The 22647-nt window shown below is 39.6% G+C and overlaps 2 protein-coding genes across 9 annotated transcripts in view; one reads left to right on the top strand and one right to left on the bottom strand.

Moving 5' to 3' along the window:
- Nucleotides 1–1271: 1271 nt before the first annotated feature.
- On the top strand, nucleotides 1272–8129 carry UTS2 (urotensin 2). Its single transcript, XM_032626927.1, is given in 5 exon segments — nucleotides 1272–1308; nucleotides 1311–1373; nucleotides 3611–3718; nucleotides 4815–4856; nucleotides 6300–8129. Coding segments are annotated over 5 exon segments (372 nt in total). The 3' UTR covers nucleotides 6422–8129.
- Nucleotides 8130–9289: 1160 nt separating this feature from the next.
- PER3 (period circadian regulator 3) overlaps nucleotides 9290–22647 on the bottom strand; it is a 63919-nt gene continuing 50561 nt past the window's right edge. For 6 of the 8 annotated variants that reach the window (XM_032641218.1, XM_032641212.1, XM_032641186.1 and 3 more), the window contains exons 19-22: nucleotides 13733–13916; nucleotides 13006–13156; nucleotides 11729–11806; nucleotides 9290–10400 (exon numbers count right to left, since the gene is read on the bottom strand). In XM_032641218.1, coding sequence (XP_032497109.1) covers nucleotides 10371–10400; nucleotides 11729–11806; nucleotides 13006–13156; nucleotides 13733–13916 — 443 coding nt within the window. In that variant the 3' untranslated portion in view covers nucleotides 9290–10370. Of the gene's footprint in view, nucleotides 10401–11728; nucleotides 11807–13005; nucleotides 13157–13732; nucleotides 13917–22647 lie in introns of those variants that run through there. The other 2 variants (XM_032641192.1, XM_032641226.1) reach the window with 2 other exon arrangements.

Below are 22647 nucleotides of genomic sequence, written 5' to 3'. Positions count from 1 at the left end.
GTTCATTTATTTATTTATTTTCCTAGAAATTCTTTAGCTTTAACTTTTACGTTCGGGTCCAGTACAGGGTTTTGAGCAAAGCGCCGATGTGACCTAACTTAACGTGCTAATAGCATCACTGTGCTGTTTTGAGATGAGACTGGTGGGCAGAGTGCAGCCTTGAGGATGTTTGCAAGGAGGCTACTGCAACGATCCAGGCTGGGAGCCGCCGGGCAGAGTGGAAGCGGAAGAGCAGTGACATTTTGGAAATACTTACCGGCCAGGTTTTCAGGCTTGTTTTTCATTCTCCTTAATGAGTAATGTCCAACTTTCAGGAAAGTTATTTCCCTTCTCTGAAGACCCTTATACTCGCAGTTTTACCTGAGGCCTAGTGTATGTACACAACTTGCCTCGAGCCTGAATGTTCGCTATGCATTTAACTTATCTTCACTTTTTTTTTTTTTTTTTTTTTTTTTTTTTTTTTTTTTTTTTTTTATGCGTTACGCGGGCCTCTCACTGTTGTGGCCTCTCCCGTTGCGGAGGACAGGCTCCGGACGCGCAGGCTCAGCGGCCATGGCTCACGGGCCCAGCCGCTCCGCGGCATGTGGGATCTTCCCGGACCGGGGCACGAACCCGTGTCCCCTGCATCGGCAGGCGGACTCTCAACCACTGCGCCACCAGGGAAGCCCTATCTTCACTTTTTAAAAACAAATAACTGGTTTTGAGTTTTATTCCACACACTGTCATTCTTCAGGCATGGCAGCCCCGAAAACAATATGACAATTCATCTATTCATCCACAAAAGATTAAAAAAAAGGAAAGCAACACATTTCTTGCCATGCTCCACAATACTTCTGCTGGGTAGGACTCATAAATCCATGTCTCTGCCTTGGCCACTCCAACTCATGTCTTATCCTTTCTTTAACTCATGATTTATTGCTCTCAGTTACTCCTTTTGCCAGATTTATAAACGTAACTGTTCTTTATTTAATACCTATTTTGTACACTAGGCAACAAGACAGTAAATTTATTGTCTATGAGTTGCTACTTTGAAAAATTACATCAATGCAAAGTGATTGTCTTTCCGCCTTCACAGCCAATAAATTTATCTATTTTTTTTTGTAGGGGATGATATGAGGTCATAGGATAATATATATAATCGCTGATCACAGAATGAGAAGGAACAAGTTGCAGGCAAATGCTCTACCACTGAGCTATATCCCCGAGAAGAAGCAAGTTGAGAGTTCTGACAAACAGAAGCCGAGAAGGAAGACTTCGGTCTCCTGCCAATCATGTATAAGCTGGTCTCCTGCTGTTTGCTTTTCATAGGATGCTTAATCCTCTCTGGTCTCTTCCTGTCCTTGACTCCAGGGAAGAGCCCCTGCAGCTCTCAGGTAAAATGATTTCTTTCCCTTATGTCAGTCTTGAAAGAGTCTTCAAGGGTCTTAAATGCAATGTTAGAGATAAGAATGAATATTCTTTCTTAAAGGAGTCTTGTGAAATTAATAGTCCCAGCTATGAAAAGAATTCTGAGGGTCCTTACAACACATCTCAGAGTCAGTAATGGATACGGTTTTTTTTTTCCTTCCTAAAATGTAAAAGTAGAAGGGTAACCTTGCTTATTTAATGTCACTTCTATATTTCTAAGTTATTTTGATCAGCTGTTTCTTTTTTTTTTTCAATTTTGAAAATGGCACTAAATTTAAAACATCATTGCTTTTCGTTTCTATTTTAAATGAACTGGATGAATGCAGAATTGGTTGTTCCAATTATAGGGTAAAATATTTTTATTGTATCTTATTTTAAGCTAAAAAGTAATCATCTGACACATGTTATATGAAACAAAAATGTTTATTAAAAAATAAAGAAGTGACTAGCTGGGGCTAGGGATGACACAGATTTCCAAGTACATTTATGTTTTCCTTTTGATTCATGTTTCATTCAGTTCAATTCTGAGTTGAATTCTCTTAAAGTGTATCAGTCAAGCAGATACTTACTGTGCTGTCAGCTCTTAATTTAGTTTAAGAAACGAAAAGGTTGGTGCTTGGGTACTAGGTTCATAAGCATTTTAACTTGTCTTTAATTGTGGTACTTTAGACATTTTTTTTTTTAATAAACGAAAAAATCTCTTCTAAGCCATTGATTTTATAATTTCTACTCTCTAAAGTTTCTCTCAAGCAGCTTTCTGATAATTGTCAAGCTCTAATTCATGCATTATCAGTCAACTTCCACAGTCACTGAACTCGTAAGTGGCAGTCATCTTAATGGCTAAATCGGGCATTTTTATTGAATCTCTGCTATTTAAAATAAAGAACAGTGAAAAGCATAAGATGAAACCAAGAAGGAACATTCAGATATTACTGTCATCCTCAAAAAATTACATATCATGATTATGATTTTTCCAAACTTAGATGAGTATAGTATCTCACTTAAATTTTTTTTTTTTGCGGTATGCGGGGCCTCTCACTGCTGCGGCCTCTCCCGTTGCGGAGCACAGGCTCCGGACGCGCAGGCTCAGCGGCCATGGCTCACGGGCCCAGCCACTCAGCGGCATGTGGGATCTTCCCGGACCGGGGCACGAACCCGTGTCCCCTGCATCGGCAGGCGGACTCTCAACCACTGCGCCACCAGGGAAGCCCCTCACTTAAATTCTAACAAGTGGCAGCTTACATTAGCGTTTTTACCTGAAATTTTTTCCCACTTACTTGTTTCTCCATAAATGATCCTTCATCACATAAACATTGATGTGTGGCCAAATTTTATAGATTTCTCATTAATATTCTTCAGAAGTACTGTGAATGTGCCCAGAAGCCTTCACAACGGCTTGCTCTTTGTTTTCCAATCAAGGTTGTAGCTGAGGATTTGGAAGCCTTAGTGAAGCAAGTGGATAGTACAGGACTCCCCAGAAGCTCCGATCTCCCCACTGCAGCACCTGGCCAAGATTGCTCTGCCAGGGTCCAGAGTCTGCTCACCAGACCTCACACTCACTTCCCACACACCTTGCACACACTTACCATGCATCTTCTATGCCACTAAGCTGACCAAATTTCACCCTGAAATTGTTGCTATCGACTTCTTTAAAGAGTATTTTAAAGCTGACTCTTTCCTGACAATTGTGCCTAAATCTTGGAGGCCAGGCAGATAAGAGGTGATGCCATCCTATTTGCTTTACAGGAAGAACCTTAACAATCCCGTCTTTTAGAAAACCACTCCTTCATTTTTCCTTTCACTCCAATTTCGCCACCCATATGTCTAAAAGCAAAAGGCAAAAGGCAGCAGTAGGTAAATAGAAATGAGGAAGAATCACTTTGTAAGTGGAAGTGCTTTTTCACTGACCCTGTGGCTCAGCGCTACCCTCTTATTCAAGGCAGTGAGCGGCCTGGCAAGGCCACACAGGCAGGAGTAATCAGAATGAGAGTCACACGCTTGATTTCCTGTTCTGCTGGCTTGTGAACTGGACTGTAGCATTTCTACTTCTTGGTTAAAATACTACTGGCGACAAACCCGGAATTTAGCATTTGAAGTTTTTCTAGTGTTATCTCCTTGTCCCTGGTACCCCCGAAAAGGCAATAGGAGCAGAAGTGATTGAAGAATCAGCTGAGTTGCTAATATCTATTTCTACTCTGTGTAGCACCTGAAGATGTCGAATCAACTCTGGATGAGCTGGAAAGAGCTTCCCTTCTGCAGATGCTGCCAGAGATGTCAGGTGCAGAGACAGGAGATGGTCTTAGGAAAGCAGGTAAAATGATTGTGTTTACAGCCTGATTTTATTTGGTTTTGTTTTATTTTTTTGCGGTACGCGGGCCTCTCACTGCTGTCGCCTCGCCCGTTGCGGAGCACAGGCTCCGGACGCGCAGGCTCAGCGGCCATGGCTCATGGGCCCAGCCGCTCCGCGGCATGTGGGATCTTCCCGGACCGGGGCACGAACCCGCGTCCCCTGCATCGGCAGGCGGACTCCCAACCGCTGCGCCACCGGGGAAACCCCCAGCCTGTCTGATTTTTTTGCCACTGAATTAACTCCCTGTGCTCATGAATCAGATGAGGTAAAATCCTATTTTGGAATATAAAGATCAACTATATAAAATGAGTTAGTTACCCAACGCTCTCCCCTCCGGGCATAAAGACTTCCTCTGACATCTTCTGTTTTCTTTTTCTCAGCAACTCCTTCCAAGCATCCTGCTCTGTTTGGCCCCTCAGTATATCTGTTCTCTGTATGGACTTTTATTTTGGGGGGAAGGAGGGCATTATCCCAGTTTTCAATAAATGAAATTTACAGTCCTGGTTTCCCACTTACTCAAGTCTTAAGCCGATTACTTAATCTACCTGTACCTCAGTTTCTTAAACCAGTAAACGGAATGATAACAATGCCCATCTCATGGGGTTATTGTGAAGTTCAGTCAATGAGAAAATGCAGGTAAAATGCCCAGCACAGTGGCACACAAAGTAATCCATGACATGGCAGCTTTCACCACTTTCTCTGTCACGGTATTCCTCCCAGCACTGATAGAAATGCTCAGGACGTTCTGGAAACAAAATGGGGTCTTTTAATAGACCTTGTTTAGTAGAAAGAATTTTACTTGTTATAAAATATTTTTGATAAACTACTGAACTGCTAACTCAGGAAAATGCAGTGCCCTTTGTGAATTCTGGAAGCGAGAAAGAACCAGGTGCCTGCCTATCTTCCTTCAGGTAAATATCACCGTGGCGTGAAAAAAAGGAAAATCAGAAACTAGACGTGATTTAGGAATATTCTATTTTGTGCGTTTTAAATAAGACAAGTGTAAAATGGAAATAATAGATCTGATGACGAATGGTTTCAAAATACTGTTTTCCAGATCTCGGTACCAACATTTTTTACCCAAGACGAAGTGTGAGAAAGGTAAGTAGCTCCACCATGAGAATCACGTTACAAAAGTGAGCATGCTATGCCGTGACTTTGGAGGAGCCTCAATTCATGAACCAGTCGAGCATTTTCGGTAGAAATCACACCTTAGAATAACTGGTCAGTCCGTATTACTTCAAAGCATGTTCCAAAGTTTGATCCATATAAGTGTGGACGCAACGAGAACTTATCCAGTGTCCATTTTGGATAAATTATTGTAATGAGCTTAAGATGCCCTCAAGTTTGTCATCCACTTGTGCTGTGTCATTGATCATCTTCGCGTGGTCCGAGGGCCAGCAGGACTGGTGTCATGTGGAAGCTTGTGAGAAATGCAGGCTCTCAGCCCCCGCCCCCCAGCACCTACTGAATCAAAAGCTGCATCTCACCAAGATTCCCCAGGTGATTCTTACGCACGTTAAATAAAGTATGACAAGCACTGCCAGATGATGTCTAAATAGAAGAAAGACACGGTCAAAACCCTGAGATGTCATATGTGTGATAGAGCAGAATGTGAAGGAAATCGTTTTGGGTGCAGAAGACAGACTGTGATTGGGACTGATGAACGACAATATTAAATGGTTAGAAATGGTGCACAGTTAATGGAGGACCTTAAACACTAAAAGAAAAATCTGTATTTCATCATTATCAACCCCTCAAACTCTACATTAGTGTCTCCTAAAGGGCTTTCCAGGTATACCAGTCCCACGAGCCAGCCTACAGTGATGCCCTGGGTTCTGGCCCCTCTCCCGTCCTGGTAATATCTTTATGTACATTATTAGCATGTTAAAGCCTCCAGGAAATGAGATAAGCGTATTTAATTTTAACCAAGCATTTCCCAAATATTTTGACTGGAGACACCTTTTTTTGGTGTAGCACCCATTACCATCCTTATAAAAATATACTCTGGAATCCCTCAATTCTGAAGATGGCATACATCACCTGAGGCCCCAGGGCAGGTAAACCATCCAGAAGGGGACGGGGATGGCTTCTACATTCAACGTTATCATTCAGATGTTTATATTGTTCCGAATAGAAGGGTTATGATGAAAGACTCTAAAATCACAAAGGTGATTAGTACGTGCTCATGAAATCCCAGAAAAAAAAAGTAAGGGTCCATGCTTAAAGAAGTTAATTTCAAGGCAAATAAAAGGCCTCCTTTACAGAGAAGACAGTAAATGGACAGAACACGTCACGGACAGATTTAAACAGAAATAGGCCAGTGAGGGTTTAGGAAAATTCACGGCCATCACAGGGCTAAACAGACTGGATGCACCACAGGTAGGGCATAAGGAGACCTTCCAGAACCTACACGCTGGGCGATCACCACAATCCTATCCAATAAAACAGCAAGAAAACACTTTTTAAAGGAACTAAGGCTCCTATTAGTGTGTGTAGGACTCGATTCATTGATAACCTGTTTTTTTATTTGGATTGTTTTAATTTCAGGCTTTTTCAGGACAAGATCCTAACATTTTACTGAGTCACCTTTTAGCCAGAATCAGGAAGCCATACAAGAAACGTGGAACTCCCTCTGAATGCTTCTGGAAATACTGTGTCTGAAGTGACATGAGCATCTACTAGGCAACTCAAAACCAACCGTCTTAGAAAAAGTAAATAAAAAACGCTTGATTTGAAAGCAGTATAGATGAAAAACTAGGCAAGCTATACCCTGTTCATTATTATTTGGAAAATAAATCCTCTATGTTTTACAAATATCATGAGTGTTTCTTTTACTTATAAAGATATCCTGAAAATCTATCCATCAATTTATCTTTAAAGAATTATCTAAAAGTTTAAAAGTAAACAAATAAATGAAAAGCAAATACTAAGAAGAAAAAAATCATAAAAGTAAATTTTAGTTAAAACAGTAAAACTACATATCATTTAACCTACATTATCTTAGTGATGATGTCCTCTCAACCCTTAAAAATAACGTGAGTTATTACTTAAAAAAAAAAATCAGTATCTTAGCTTGGAAAAGCGTCCAAAGTGAAGGATGCCTAAAGATGAGGGCTGGGAACAGTCTGAATTCTCCTCTGTTTTTGAAGGAGGGCGTCCACACACTCCGATCCCCTCTCCCTTAGTTAACCTAAGTACTGAACACTTGAAAACTTTAATCTCTTAACACTGAAGCTTGTTTGATGTCAGTTTCTGTGAGCTCAAGGAGCACAGTACTAGAAAAATAACTTCCTCTGTTTCTTAGAGAAGAAACTTGAGGTGGGATTTAAGATTGTGGAATGGAAATATAGCCTGGTTTGTTAATTTTTAAACAGCATGTGCGTGTGTGCACATACTAACTTATCCTCTTAATACATCTATACCATCGTAGCTTATCTATGTATAGAGAGTATGGAGCTGAGACCCGCGAGCTCCACGCAGCTCCCAGTACGGCCCATGCCCGCGGGACAGCACTTCTCATGGGAACACCAGGCTCCCCTTCTCGGCTCTGTAGCCAATCACACCCCCAACTCAGGAGGAATGAAGGGTCAGGTCTGCACCAAACAGCCACATAATCGGTATTGATCTTGTCAACAACGATCCAAAATCTCTTTAGAGCGCAGGTCTGATAAACCTTCCGTTTCCTTGTCTAAGACATCAAGAACCAATCTGTAGGCAAGTTGTTTCTAGCTTGAAGGATGGATGCGTCATCTCAGGAACATGCTGACGTGTGGCCGTGAGGATGCTGTGGCATCGCTCGCTGCTGAAATTCAACTGAATCCAGTTCCCTAACACAGGACTCTGGCCGCACGAGTGCCGGTACGTTTATGACACCAGCAAGAGCTTAGGGTGGATTCCATCGCCGTAGAATCCCAAATCCCTCCCGCTTTGTGATACTAGGCAGCTGCTCTTACAGCCGGGGCTCTGGCGTCAAGTCATTGCTCCCACCCAGCTGTGAGCCCCCAGCCAGGCCATCCAGCGCTCTCCACCCCCGTGTCCTTCTCTGGAAAATGAGGGCAGCGACGCTGCTCATTTCGTGGTTGTATTAAATGAGATCATTCATGGGAGGTACCGGAACGGTCCCTGTGGGAGGAGTACACGTCCCGTCTACACTGAGCTCTCCTCCCTTCTTGGCTTGCTGTTGTTTTAAACGACAGGTGTAACATTTAGCAAGTCCTGTTGGCTTCAGGATCCCGATTCATATTTTAATTCCAAGATTCTGTTGCTGCCAGTTCCACAGTCAGACTTTGTGAAACACAGGTTCACTCTACAGAATCTGAAAGAGTAATCTTGATAACTAAATTTTGCAAACGAGGCATTAAAATTAGTATTAAAGGGACTTCCCTTGTGGCGCAGTGGTTAAGAATCCACCTGCCAACGCAGGGGACATGGGTTCGAGCCCTGGTCTGGGAAGATCCCACATGCCGCGGAGCAACTAAGCCCGTGCGCCACAACTACTGAGCCTGCGCTCTAGAGCCCGCAAGCCACAACTACCGAGCCTGTGCTCTAGAGCCCGCGAGCCACAACTACTGAAGCTGCATGCCCAGAGCCCACAATCCGCTACAAGAGAAGCCACTGCAATGAGAAGCCTGTGCACCGCAACGAAGAGTAGCCCCCACTCACCGCAACTAGAGAAACAAAGACTCAACACAGTCAAAAATAAAAAAATTGGTAGTAAAAAACATGTACATTTGCTCAGAACCCAATAAGCTCCTCCCAGTGCTTAAGTGAGGACTAAATGCTGTGTTGTCACCGAGCAGGACCTTGAACGCAGAGATGACACAGACCCAGACACAGAGTGATCCTAACGTGAGCACCCTGCAGTGTCTCTCAATGTCAGCAGATGTTCCTCAATGATATAAAATACACATTCAGGGCAAACGTTTGTTGATGTACTGCAAGAAATTTCTCAAGTTTTACATGTATACCGTTTACTGTTTTTGCTTAACAAGGATACCCGATTAAAATATTAATAACCATTAAAAACAAGTAAATTCACAGTTAATTATAAACTCAGTTAAAAGAAAATTTCTATTTGGATTAAATTTACCTTGTGAGTTATGATGAAGTTGCACTCAATTGTAAAACGATTCCGTTCGCACAGCATTCTGTTGTTCCTAAATCCTGACCTCTCATCCAAGAAAATACAGCTTTTTGGTAACATTTCTGTAAACACTGAAGCCTATAGTATACATTTTTATTACCAATTTCTATAGTTATCGATACAAAAAGTCAATAAACTTGAACTGTTTAAACTTGGGGGGAGCCCCCCGGGGGGCGGCAGCCACTCTGCTGAACCTTGTCTGCTCACCCTCAGCAGCAGAAGCATCATGGTCCGAACTCCAAACATGATAATTCGGCGACTTATCAAAGTATCAAAACTACAAATGGTTGTATAGATCTGCTTACAACAAGCACCAATTTTAAATTGACCCTAAACGTGTAGTAAGGCAAAGAAATAAGCAAATGTCGATAAAACAAACGTCCAGAAAGAATCGAAAAGAGGGCTTATATTAGAGAAGGTCAGGTTTAAAAAACATGTTCACAAATGCAGAACAGTCCTCTGATTGCTCCATGTCATTTTTGATTTAAACAAATTAAAAAGGTTATCACTACAGAAGGTCACGGCGATTCTACTGATGGACAATATCCAGGCTGGTTCATTTTTTAAAATTTGATTTTTCACCAAGGGCAAAAATACCACACAACTGGACCAACACAACAAGGGCTTCAGAGATCATTTAACAATCGAGATGGAGCAGGAATATGGGCATGGAACAGCTTAAAGTGAGAAAATTCCAGGAAATGTCATGGGCATCATTTGAAAATGGTTCTGACACCTGAAGAAAGATTTACCTTCTAGGAAGCTAGAGTTGGCCCCCCGTATTCCTGGTGGGGAGAATCGGGGAGGGGTGTAGAATCCTGGGTGTGGATCCGCGGGTACAGAGGGCTGACTGTACCACCGTGTTATAGAAGTGGCTTGAGCATCCATGGATTTTAGCATCTGCGAGGGGGTCCTGGAACCAATCCCCTGCAGATTCGAGAGCTGTCTGTTCCACTTTAGAAAGTAAATCTAAGCTACGAGGCTTGAAAGTCAGAGTCCAGCAGCATTGCAGATAGAAAGGGTGATTCTCAAAATTGTGATCAGGATGCGTTTTATAAAAAACTATAAAACTTGAAAGGAAGAAGTGTTTTCCTAAAACAAAAGAAAACAACAAAAATACACAACAACAACAAAAGAAAAGTAAGTTAGTTTGTTGCATGTTATATAAAAGAGAAAAGGTTATTCCAGCCTTCATTTTCTTCTGTTCCTGCTTCTGATCTACATGGGTGTGAACTGCACATCATTCCAAGTTTGAGAAGGAAACATCACTTCTCTAAGAAGAGGGGGCTCACTTATCATGTAAACAACTCACTCACTTCTTAAAAGACACAACTTCAGCAGGCCCAGGAAGCCCTCATTTGTGGCAGATTCTGCAACCCTCTTGGCTAGGGACCTCCCGTAGGCCCCTTACCCCTATTTAAGGTCAACACTTACCCCTATTTAAGGACAAAAAGAAGGCAGTGCCAATCAGACCTCTGGCAGGGATTGAGAGACATTCTTTTGTGTAAATTGGTTGGAAAGAAAGAGTTAACTGTTAGTTTTGATAAGACAACATTTAAACACATATGCATAGAAGAACAACATTAACTCTTACATGACTTTAAAAACTTTTTGCAACCATTATTTAAAAATTTCGAAGAGTCAGAAGCTGGTTGAGCTAGAAGCTCTTTTGTTTTAACATTACACGTGCAAAAGCTAATTTAAACGCTGCAAAGAATAAGCTCATTGTTAAGCTGATCCATTTTTAACTAAGACTTTGAGAATTTCAGTGGGAGGTAGAAAATCAAAAGGAAAAGCGCCTACAAAAATGAAGGTCAAAATTCAACTCCAAAAGCTAGGAATTTCCGGTACACCAATGGACAATACATTTTCATACTGGTCAATGCTGAAGTGATCTGTGTTGCGTTGTGAGAAAACTGGAATGTCAGACCCTAACTGTGGAGGGATGTGTCACCGTGCAAAGACCAGGTGAGGGCACTGTACTTATGGACACTGTTAGGAAAGGTACATGGCCCATAGCGGGGATTTCTTGAAGTCTCTAACAGGGGGAAATGATTCATGTAACAACAGAACAAAATCAATGAGGCTGAGGTTTGGGGCTCTTTCTAGCTATACTTTGGTTTTTTTAAATAAATTTAACTTATTTTATTTTTGGCTGTGTTGGGTCTTCGTTGCTGCACGCGGGCTTTCTCTAGTTGTGGCGAGCAGGGGCTACTCTTCGTTGTGGTGCGCGGGCTTCTCGTTGCGGTGGCTTCTCTTGTTGCAGAGCACGGGTTCTAGGTGCGTGGGCTTCAATAGTTGTGGTGCATGGGCTCAGTAGTTGTGGCTCACGGGCTCTAGAGCGCAGGCTCAGTAGTTGTGGCGCATGGGCTTAGTTGCTCTGCGGCATGTGGGATCTTCCCAGACCAGGGATCGAACCCGTGTCCCCTGCATTGGCAGGCAGATTCTTAACCACTGCACCACCAGGGGAGTCCTCTAGCTATACTTCTAATTGTAATTTATTTGGGGTGACATCTGAAATAAAGTTTGACTATACACATACCTCTTTAGAGGTCATCCAATCTCATTAGAGGACAGCTAAACTAGAAAAAGAGTCTATTTGACAGTTTAAATACATTGGGGAAAAAGACAAGGAAAAGAGTCTATATACAATGTCTGCTTCAGGAAAATGATGTCTGTTAAAAACTCAGGAAGGAAAAAGCTTAATATTCAATGATAACTTCATGGTCATTTAAGACTCAGGGGTTTATAGAGAATCACAAGGAGGTCTAGCTGTCCCACAGGCCTGGAGAGGGAGCACAGGTGCATCTTCAGAGTCACTCAACTGCTGCTTCTGCTGGATCCGGACCACAGGATTCTGCAGCATCACCGGCCGAGTCTCTGTTTTCGCAAGTGACACAGCCCTCCAAAAGGAACAAGAGCAGGCAGGTTATTTGATGTGAAGTCACCTGAAAAGTGTTTAAACCAGTGAGATGCCGGCCAAGCAACCTGTGTCTCATTCTCCCACTTATTCACATCTAAGACTATCCATTATCGTTCATCCCTTATTATTAGAAGGGAAATGACAGCAACTGTTTAAATACTTTTGCTTCAATTGTTTTGGGGCTCGTTCTTCATATACTCTTCCCACAGAAATGCCTGCTCGTCATGAATCCTAAATCCTAAATCCTCTGGTGTGAATCTTACATCTTGAGATTCAACTCTTTTCAAACATGCACGCATATTTGACATGCAAATCTTATACTCTCCTCCCCAGTCAATCACATATGAAAGCAGGTGTCTTTACTCCTAACTGCCCCGTAACATTCCAACTGGTGGAAGAAAAAAACACTTGGAGCCAGAAAGACCTGTATTCAAAATCTGAAGAACTGAGCCCTTACACAGTTGTCCTTCAGTTTGTGCAGAGGGCTTGGTTCCTGAACCCCCTGAGGATACAAAAATCTATGGATGTTCAAGTCCTTATATAAATGACTTGGTACAGTCAGCCCTCTGCACTCGAGGGTTCCGCATCCTTGGATTCAACCAACTACAGATTGAAATTTGAACCGTGGATATAGAGGGCTGAGGGTACAAATTATTGAGTAGCTGTATACATCACTTTGTTGTTATTGGTAAAGCAGGGATAATAACACCTACCACAGAAGCAATTGTGAAGATTAAGATTTTCAGCGGGATCATGCAATGCACAGTTGGCCCTCTCTGTTGGTTCCACATCCACAGACTCAACCAACCATAGATCGAAAATATTTGGGGAAAAAAATTCCAGAAAGTTCCAAAAAGCAAAACTTAAATTTGCAGTGTACCAGCAACTATTTACATAGAACGTACGCTGAATTTACAACTGTTTAAATAGCATTTACATTGTATTAGGTATTATAAGTAATCTGGAGATGATTTAAGGTATACGGGAGGCCATGCATAGGCTACATGCAAATACTACACCATTTTACATGAGGGACTTGAGCATCCGCAGATTTTGGTACCCCAGGGGGTCCTGGAACTAGTCCCCTGCAGAAAACGAGGGATGACTGTACACTAAGCGCCCAGAACACTGCCTGGCAGAGAAACAGCAACACATGACAGCTGTTATTACTGGGCTTACCTGGATGTCTATTTCCTGAGGGATCGTCTGGCTCTGAATCCAGGAACGCACACTGGCCAGCTCCTCCCTTTGTCCGTGAGAAAACTGCGGCTGCCGCCGCCTCACGCTTTCCAGGTGTTCTAGGTCTTCTTTCAGTACAATTTCTTTAACCCTGAAAACAAACGAACGAACAAACAAACAAAACCTTCACAGTCCTAAATAAGGGACAGGGTCTTTATCTTGTGATCTAAGAACAGCACTTCTTTTTACTTTGTAATCTACTTTATATTTCTTGTTAGCATGTGACGTACACATCAAAAATATAACAACTGACTCATTTCTTTGTCAGATTGGTAAAGCTAGGCCTCTTTCTCTTGATGGAAAATACCTGTATAGTGTTTTAATGAGTCATATGGAAGAAACAGATTTCCTTTAGGTCTTCTCTTCTTTTAGAATGAGAGAAAAAAGTCCAGGCTCTAAAAAACGTTCTCGTACCTGTGGGCTGTCTTGGAAAGCACTGCCTCTCTGTTTTCTTGTCTCAGGACACATAACATATTTATATTGTCACTATCACTACAACCATTGTTTTAAGAAATCATTTGTCTTTTGACTTCAAATGAATGAATTTGAAAATACATTTCTCTAAGGATATGTATAAAAACATTAAAAATCACTTCGTATTAAAAAACACACTTAAGAAACCATAAAACACTTATATAAAGGTGGGTCTTCTAACATGCTTTCTTACCTCTCAGGCACCTGATACGTCATCAGAATGCACTCAGGGGTTTGTTCTATCATTCTCCAGACGGACTCTTCAGCTAAGTTGGGAAATGTTTCTTTTTTCTGTACATCCTGAGATTGCTGCCCATTTTGAAAGATTTCAGAAGAATAATCACTAGTGGCAAAGTTTATACTGCTGCCACGGCTTCCTATCAAAAATCAACAACAAAAGAATTTGAAAATACCTGTCAGGGGCTGATTTGCCAAACTGGCCCTCATTCTTCAAAGACTTTGGCAACTAGCTGGTAGGGTCCTTCACCACCCAGCGCAGCCACCATCCCAGGTCACCTCAGCCTTCCAGTTCCTCGATCTTCCCAAGATCTCCTTCTCAGTCTTCCTGAACTAGCCTCCTCCCAAGGCCATTCCTTGTTTGTTCTCATCACCCACAACTGCTCCATCTCCAGCTTCGTCTCCAAAATCACCAACCTCTCAGCTTCAATTTCTTGTTTGCTTGTTCTACTGTTCCAACTACAAATTTGGAACAGTGCCTTAGCCATTCTGCTTAGAGCCCAAAGCCCATCATTCATTCAGTAGCACTCTGCAATACCTGAGACTTCTTTTTCCCTTTAATTTTCCACAACTATCAAAATGTAACTCTGATAAAGCCACTTATCAATTCTGTTCTTATCTAAGCCCAAGTAGCCAAAGGCATAGAGGAAGTCACGTATAACAGGGTGCACTGGTTCTACAGTAAATTCATCACCACCAGAGGGCCATCACAAAGCCTGTAATCCTGGTACAGTTCTGTGGTCAGCACGCTAGTCTATCCCCAGCAGGATTATCTTCTACTCCTCTATTTCCTCCCTCACTCTCACCTATTTTTTAAGAAAAAAAAAGGAAGCCACTAGAAAGAAAATTCATCATCCTGATACCAAACATAAACTTACTCGTATCTACATTCTCTCCTCACCGCCCTCCTGTTACGATAGAGAAGCCATCCATCCATCCCAAGGCCCATCGCTTTATGGCTGTTATGGAGCCTCATGGATCATTCCTTTCCTATCTTGCATGTGACCCTTCAAGGTCCTTCTCATTGACTTTGGAACAATTAAAACAAAACAAAACAAAGTACCTCTCTAATTTTTTAAAAAAGGGTATGGGTAAACATAAAAGACATTTTTCCTCATTAGAAAAATCTCATTAAAAGGTAATTGTTTAAGGCAAAAACAGTAAAACTTCTATTGTGGGGTTTATAATACATGCTGAAGTAAAGTGTATGACAGAAATGGCACAAAAGAGGGAAAATGGAAGTACTCTGTTTTAAGGTTCTTAGACATAAAGTGACAGAATAGGCATAATATGTGAAGGTAAACTGGGATAAGTAAAAGATGCATGTGTAAATCCTAGAGCAATGACTAAAAAAAAAAAAAGGAAAAAAAAAAAGAATAGCTGGGAGGCCAATAATGGATAGAAAACGGAATCATTAAAAATACACAATTAACCCAAAAGGAGGAGGGGAAGAGAAAAAAGGAAGAAAGAGCAAATGAGACAAACATAAAACAAGTAGCAAGATGGAAGATTTAATTTAAACCTGATAATATCAATAATCATATTAAATGTAAATGGTCTAAGTACTCCAATTAAAAGTCAGAGACTGTCACATAGATAAAGAAGCAATACCCAACCATACACTGGTTACCAGAAATCAACTTTAAATATAAAGACACAGATAAAAGTAAAAAGATGGAAAAAAATATGCCATGTAAACACTATCAAAATAAAGCTGGAGGAGCTACATTGATATCAGACAAAGTGGACATCAAGAAAGGTACATTTCATAATAGAGAAACCAATTCATCTAAAGCACATAATCTTAAATGTGTATGCAACTAATAAAAGAGTTTCAAAATACATGAAGCAAAATCTGATTGAACAGCAAGAAAAAAATAGACAAATTCACAATTATAGGTGGACGTGTTAACAGCCCTATCTTAATAAATGAGAAAACAAGTAGATAGAAAATCAGTTAGGATGTAGAAGGCTGAATCAACATTATCAGCCAACTTGACCAAATTTACATTTACAGAAGATGCTACTCAACAACTGCAGAACACACATTCTTTCCAAGTGCATATGAAACATTTATCAAAACAGAACAAATTCTAGACTATTAAACAAGCCTCAGTAAATTAAAAAAAAATACAAAGAATGTTGTCTGACTGCAATTAAGTTAGAAACCAATAAAATACCTGGAAAATCCCCAAATATTAGGAAATAAATACACATCTAATAACCCATGGTCAAAGAAGAAAACATAAGGGAAATTATAAAATATTTTGGACTGAATGAAAACAAAAACACTCATACAAAAATTTGAGGGATGCAGCTAAAGCTGTGCTTAGAGGGAAATATAAGACCCTAAATGTTTATATTAGGTGGGGAAAAAAGGGTCTCAAATCAATGCTCTAAGTTTCCACCTTAAGAAATTAGAAAAAGAGTGAATAAAATCCAAAGTAAACACATGAAATAATAAAGATTAGAGCAGAAGCCAATAAAATACAAGACCAAAAAAAAAATAGCAAATAAACCCAATGAGATCAAAAATTGCTTCCTTGAAAAGTTAATAAAAGTGGTAAACATAGAGCCAGAATGATAAGGAAAAAGTAATAATATCAGCAAATAGAGAGGAGACATTAGTATAAATTCTAAAGACATTAAAAGGATAGGGACTATTATAAATAACTTTATGCCAACAACTTAGATGAAATGGACAATGGATTTGTATCATCTTGAATGATACAAATTACCAAAGATCATTCTTTGGAAGAAATAGATAACCTGAGTCTATTAACCATGTCTATTAAAAAAAATCAAATTTGTTTTTAAAAACCCTTTCATAAAGAAAACTTCAGGCCCAGATAGCTTCACTGGTGAATTCTACCAACCATACTAAGGAAGATATAATATCAATTCAATACAAACTCTTCCAGAAAATAGAAGAGGAGGGAACAGTGCCCAACTCATTTCTTTTGTTAGGCCAGTATTATCCTGATACCAAAACCAGATAAAGACATCATAAGAAAAGAAAACAATGGACCAATATTTCTCATAATAGGTGCAAGAATCCTTAAAATATTAGGATATAGAATCCGGTAATATATAAAAAGGATAAAATAGCATGACCAAATACAAGATTAATTTAATATTTGAAAATTAGTTAATGTAATTCACCATATTAACAGAACAAGGGAGAAAAACCATATGGTTAATCTCAGTAGAGGCAGAAGGGCTTCCCTGGTGGCAGGGGTTAAGAATTCACCTGCCAAGGCAGGGGACACAGGTTCGAGCCCTGATCTGGGAAGATGCCACATGCCACAGAGCAACTAAGCCCGTGTGCCACAACTACTGAGCCTGAGCTCTAAAGCCCGCGAGTCACAACTACTGAGCCCACGTGCCACAACTACTGAAGCCCTCGTGCCTAGAGCCCATGCTCCACAACAGGAGAAGCCACCACAACGAGAAGCCCGCGCACTGCAACGAAGAGTAGCCCCTGCTCACCACAACTAAAGAAAGCCACGTGCAGCAACGAAGACCCAATGCAGCCAAAAATAAACAAATAAATACATTTATTTTAAAAAATAGATGCAGAAAAAGCATCTCTGTAAATCTGCAGCAGAAAGGAACTTCCTCAATCTTACTGAAGGCCGTTTAAGGAAAACCTACATTTAACATCATACTTACTGAAACTGTGACAGATTTCCCCCTAAGACAATGAACAAGGCAAGAACGTCTGTCTAACCACTTCTATTCAATACAGTAAGTCCCCTACATACGAACGAGTTCCGTTCTGAAAGCACGTTCCTAAGTCCAATTTGTTTGTAAGTCCAACAAAGTTAGCGAGGTACCCAACTAACAAAATCGGCTATATAGTACTGTGCTGTAATAGGTTTATAATACTTTTCACACAAATAATGCATAAAAAACAAACACAAAAAATAAAGAAAACATTTTTAATCTTACAGTACAGTCCCTTGAAAAGTACAGTAGTCCAGTACAACAGCTGGCATACAGGGGCTGGCATCGAGTGAACAGGCAAGAAGAGCTACTGACTGAAGGAGGGAGAGGAGGTGGGAGATGGTAGAGCTGAAGGGCCGTCAGCAGTAGGAGACGGAGGGCAAGCTACAATGTCACTCATGCCTGATGCTGACGGAACGCACATTCCCACCTTTGAAAATTCGCAACTTGAAGGTTCATATGTAGGGGACTTACTGTACTGTATTGGGGGTCCTAGCCAGTCCAAAAAGGAAAGACAAATAAATTAAGGTATACAGATCAGAAAAGAAAAAGTAAAACTTCGGCAAGTTTTGAGAATACAAGTGCGAAACACAAAATTTGATTGGCTTTCTATATGCTAACAACAAGCAATTGGAAATTGAAATTTTAAAATGCCATTTACAATAGCATCAAAATTACGAAATCCTTAGTGATAAATTTAGCAAAGTAAGTGTAACCTGTACACTGAAAACTACAAAACATTGCTGAGAAAAATTAAAGACCTACATAAATAAAGAAACAGATCACACTCGTGGATCAGAGGACTCAATACTGTTAGGATAATAATTCCTCCCACATTGGTCAGTAGATTCAACATGATGTCAATCAAAATCTCGGCAGGCTTTTGTGTAGGAATTAAGAAACTAATTCTACAACTTATTTATTTTTAAATCTTTTTTTTTTATCGAGGTAGCATTGGTTTATGACATTTTTAAGTTTCATGTGTACATTGTTATTTCTACTTCTGTATACACTACAGCGTGCTCATCACCAAAAATGTAGATTCCATTACCATACATTTGACCTCCTTTACCCACTTAGCATCCCCCTTTCCCTCTGGTAACCACTATTCTGTTCTCTGTACCTACAGAGTATTTGTTTTTGTGTTTTTCTTCATTTTTTCAGTCTGTTTGTTTTTTATATTCTACACGAGTGAAATCATACAGTATTTGTCTTTCTCCTCTGCTTTATTTCACCTAGCATAATACCCTCGAAGTCTATCCATCTTGTTGCAAATGGCAAGGTTTCCTCTTTTTTATGGCTTAATAGTACTCCATTGTGTGTACTGTATATAGATGTATTTTAAAATTTAAAAAATGTTTAATATACATCACTTCTTTATTCATTCATCCATTGATGGGCACTTACATTGTTTCCATATCTTGACTACTGTAACTAATGCTGTGATGAACAGAGGGATGCACATATCTTTTTGAATTAGTGTTTTCATTTTCTTTGGCTAAATACCCAGAAGTGGAATAGCTGGATCATATGCAGTTCTATTAATTTTTTGAGGAGTCTCTATATGTTTTCCATAGCAGCAACACCAATTTACGTTCCCACCCACAGTGTATGAAGGTTTTCTTTTCTTCCCGTCCTTACCAATACTTGTTATTTCTTGCCTTTTTGATAACAGCCATTCTAATGGATATGAGGTGATAATCTCTTTGTGGTTTTGAACTGCAGTTCCTAATAATTAGTGATGTTAAACATCCTTTCATGTGCTTGTTGGCCAACTACATGTCTTCTTTGGAAAAATGTCTATTCAGCTCCTCTGCCCGTTTTTTAATCGGGTTGTGTTTTTTTGTTGTTGAGTTGTATGAGTTCTTTATATATTTTGGATAATAACCCCTTATGACTTGCAAATATCTTCTCGCATACAGTAGGTTTCTTTTCATTTTGTTAATGGTTTTCTTTGCTGTGCAGAAGCTTTTGTTTCCACTGAGGAGATATATTAGCAGAAAGATATTGCTAAGACTGATGTCAGAGAGTGTACTGCCTATGTTTTCATCTAGTTTCGGGTCTTACATTCAAGTCTTTAATTCATTTTGAGTTAATTTTTATGCATGCTGTGAGACAGGGGTCTAGTTTCTGTCTTTTGTATGTAGCTGTCCAGTTTCCCCAATGGCATTTACTTAAGAGATTATCCTTTCTCCATTGTATGTTCTTTGCTCCTATGTCATAAATTAATTGTCCATATATGTGTGGGTTTATTTCTGGGCTCTCAATTCTGTTCCACTGAGCTATGTATCTGTTTTTCTGCCAATACCATGCTGTTTTGATTACTATAGTTTTGTGATACAGCTTGAACTCAGGGAGTGTGATACCTCCAGCTTTGTTCTTTCTTCTCAGGATTACTTTGGCTATTTGAGGTCTTTTGTGGTTCCATATACATTTTATAATTTTTTGTTCTATTTCTGTGAAAAATGCCCTTGGGATTTTGATAGGGATTGTATTGAATCTGTAGATTGCTTTAGGTAGTATGTACATTTTAACAATGTTATCTCTTCTAATCCTTGAGCATGGAACATCTTTTCATTTATTTCCGTCTTCTTCAATTTCTTATATTTTTCAGTATACAGGTCTTTCACCTCTTTTTGTTAAATTCATTCCTAGATATTTTATTCTTTTTGTTGTGATTGTGGGATTTTCTTAATTTCTCTTTCTGCTAGTTCATTTTTAGTGTATAGAAACACAATAGGTTTTTGTACCCTGCAAATTTATTATATTCATTTATTATTTCTAGTAGTTTTTTTTTTGTGGAGTCTTTTAGGGTTTTCTACACATAAAATCATATAATCCGCAAATCGTGTTAGTTTTCCTTCTTCTTTTACAATTTGGATGCCTTCTGTTTCTTTTTCTTGCCTAACTGCTCTGCCTAGGACTTCCAATACTACGTTGAGTAAGAGTGGTGAGAGTTGGCATCCTTGTCTTCTTCCTGATCTTAGAAGGATAGCTTTCAGCTTTTCACCACTGAGTATGATGTTAGTTGTGGGTCTGTCATACATAGTCTTTACTATGTTGAGGTATGTTCCTACTATACCCATTTTATAGAGTTTTTAAAAATTATAAATAGATATTGAATCTTGTCAAATGTTTTTTCCGCATCTCTTGAGATGACCATCTGATTTTTATCCTTCTTTCTGTTAATCACAGTGTTTCACACTGACTGATCTGTGGATGCTGAACCATCCTTGCATCCCTGGAATAAATCCCACTTGATCATGATGTATGATCCTTTAAATGTATTTGCTAACCTTTTCTGAGGATTTTTACATTTAGGTTCATCAGAGATATTGGCCTGTAATTTTCTTTTTTTGTGTGCTGTCCTTGTCCGGTTTTGGCACCAGGCAATGATGGCCTTGTAAAATGAGTTGGAAAGTGTTTCCCCCTCTTCAGTTTTTTGGAAGAGTTTTGAAAAGCATAGGTATTAAGCTTTCTTTGAATGTTTGGGAGAATTCACCTGTGAAGTTGTCTGGTCCTTGACTTCTGTTTTTTTGGGATGTCTTTGATTACTGTTTCATTCTCTTTACTACAATCAATCTATCAAGATTTTCCATTTCTTCATGATTCAGTCTTAGAAAGCTGTATGATTCTAAGAATTTGTCATTTTCTTCTAGGTTGTCCAGGTAGTTGGCATGTAGCTGTTCACAATATACTCTTCTAATCCTCTGTATTTCTATGGTATCGTATTTCTCCTCTTTCACTTCTGGTTTTCTTTATCAGAGCTTTATCCCTTTGTTTCTTAGTGAGTCTAGCTAAAGGTCTGTCAATTTTGTGTCTATTTCATTTCTTCTGACTCTGATCTTTATGTCCTTCCTTCTACTGACTTTGGGCTTCGTTTGTTCTTCTTTTTCTAGTTCCTTTGGGTGTAAAGTTAGACTGTTTGATATTTTTCTTGTTTCTTGAGGTAGGCCTGGATTGCTATAAACTTTCTTCTTAGTATTGTTTTTGCTGCATCCCATAGGCTTTGTCATGTTGTATTGTCATTTGTCTTCAGGTAGTTTTTGATTTCTCCTTTGATTTCTTCATTGACTCAATAGTTGTTCAGTAGCATGTTGTTCAGTCTCTACATATTTGTGAGTTTTCCAGCTTTCTTCTCATAGTTGATTTGTAGTTTCACACCACTGTGATTAGAAAAAATGCATGATATGATTTCCATCTTCTTAAATGCACTGAGACTTGTTTTGTGTGCCAACAGAGATGATCTTATCCCTGAGAAAGTTCTATGTGGACTTGAGAAGAATGTGTATTCTGCTGCATTTGAATTGACTATACAAATCCATGAATCCATCTGGTCTAATGTTTCATTTAAGACCACTGTTTCCTTGTTCAAAGGACATCTATTCATTGATGTAAGAGGAGTTTTAAAGTCCCCTACTGTTATTGTGTTGCTGCAAATTTCTCTTTTTAGGTCTGTTAATAATTGCTTTGTATATTTTAATGCTCCTATGCTAGGTGCATAAATATTAATAACTGTTATATCTTCCTGATGACTTGTCCCCTTCATCATTATATAATGTCCATCTTGTCTCGTTACCTTTTTTGGCTTGAAGTCTATTTTGTCTGATATATGTATGGCTATACCACTTTCTTTTGGCTGCCATCTGCTTGGAGTATCATCTTCCATCCCTTCTTTTGTGTCTATATTTGTCTGTTGAGCTGAGATGGGTCTCCTGGAGGCAGTGTATAGTTGGGTCTTGTTTTGTAATCCATCCAGCCACTCTGTGTCTTTTGACTGATGAATTCAATTCACTTACACTTATGGTGATTATTGGCAAATGAGGACTTAGTACTACTGCCTTTTAATCTTTTGTTTTCTGGTTGCTCTATTTCCCCATTGTTTCTTTTCCTTGTGTTTCTGTCTGCCATTTTGGTTTGGTGGTTTTGTATGATGTTTTTCTCAGTTTTTTTTTTTTAATGTTTCGTGTCTCTGCTCTAGATTTATGTTTTGTGGTTACCATGAGGTTTGCATAAAATATCTCATAGATAAAATAGTCCTTTTTATGCTGAGAGCACCTTATCTTCAGGTGCTGTCCTTTTCATCTTCCCCTTTTATGCTCTAGTTGTCATAAATTATCCCTTTTTAAGTTGTGAGTTTGTTAC

Source organism: Phocoena sinus, chromosome 1 (genome assembly GCF_008692025.1).
Source record: "Phocoena sinus isolate mPhoSin1 chromosome 1, mPhoSin1.pri, whole genome shotgun sequence".
Taxonomy (NCBI): Eukaryota; Metazoa; Chordata; class Mammalia; order Artiodactyla; family Phocoenidae; genus Phocoena; species Phocoena sinus.
This window is presented reverse-complemented; position numbering and strand designations above follow the sequence as displayed.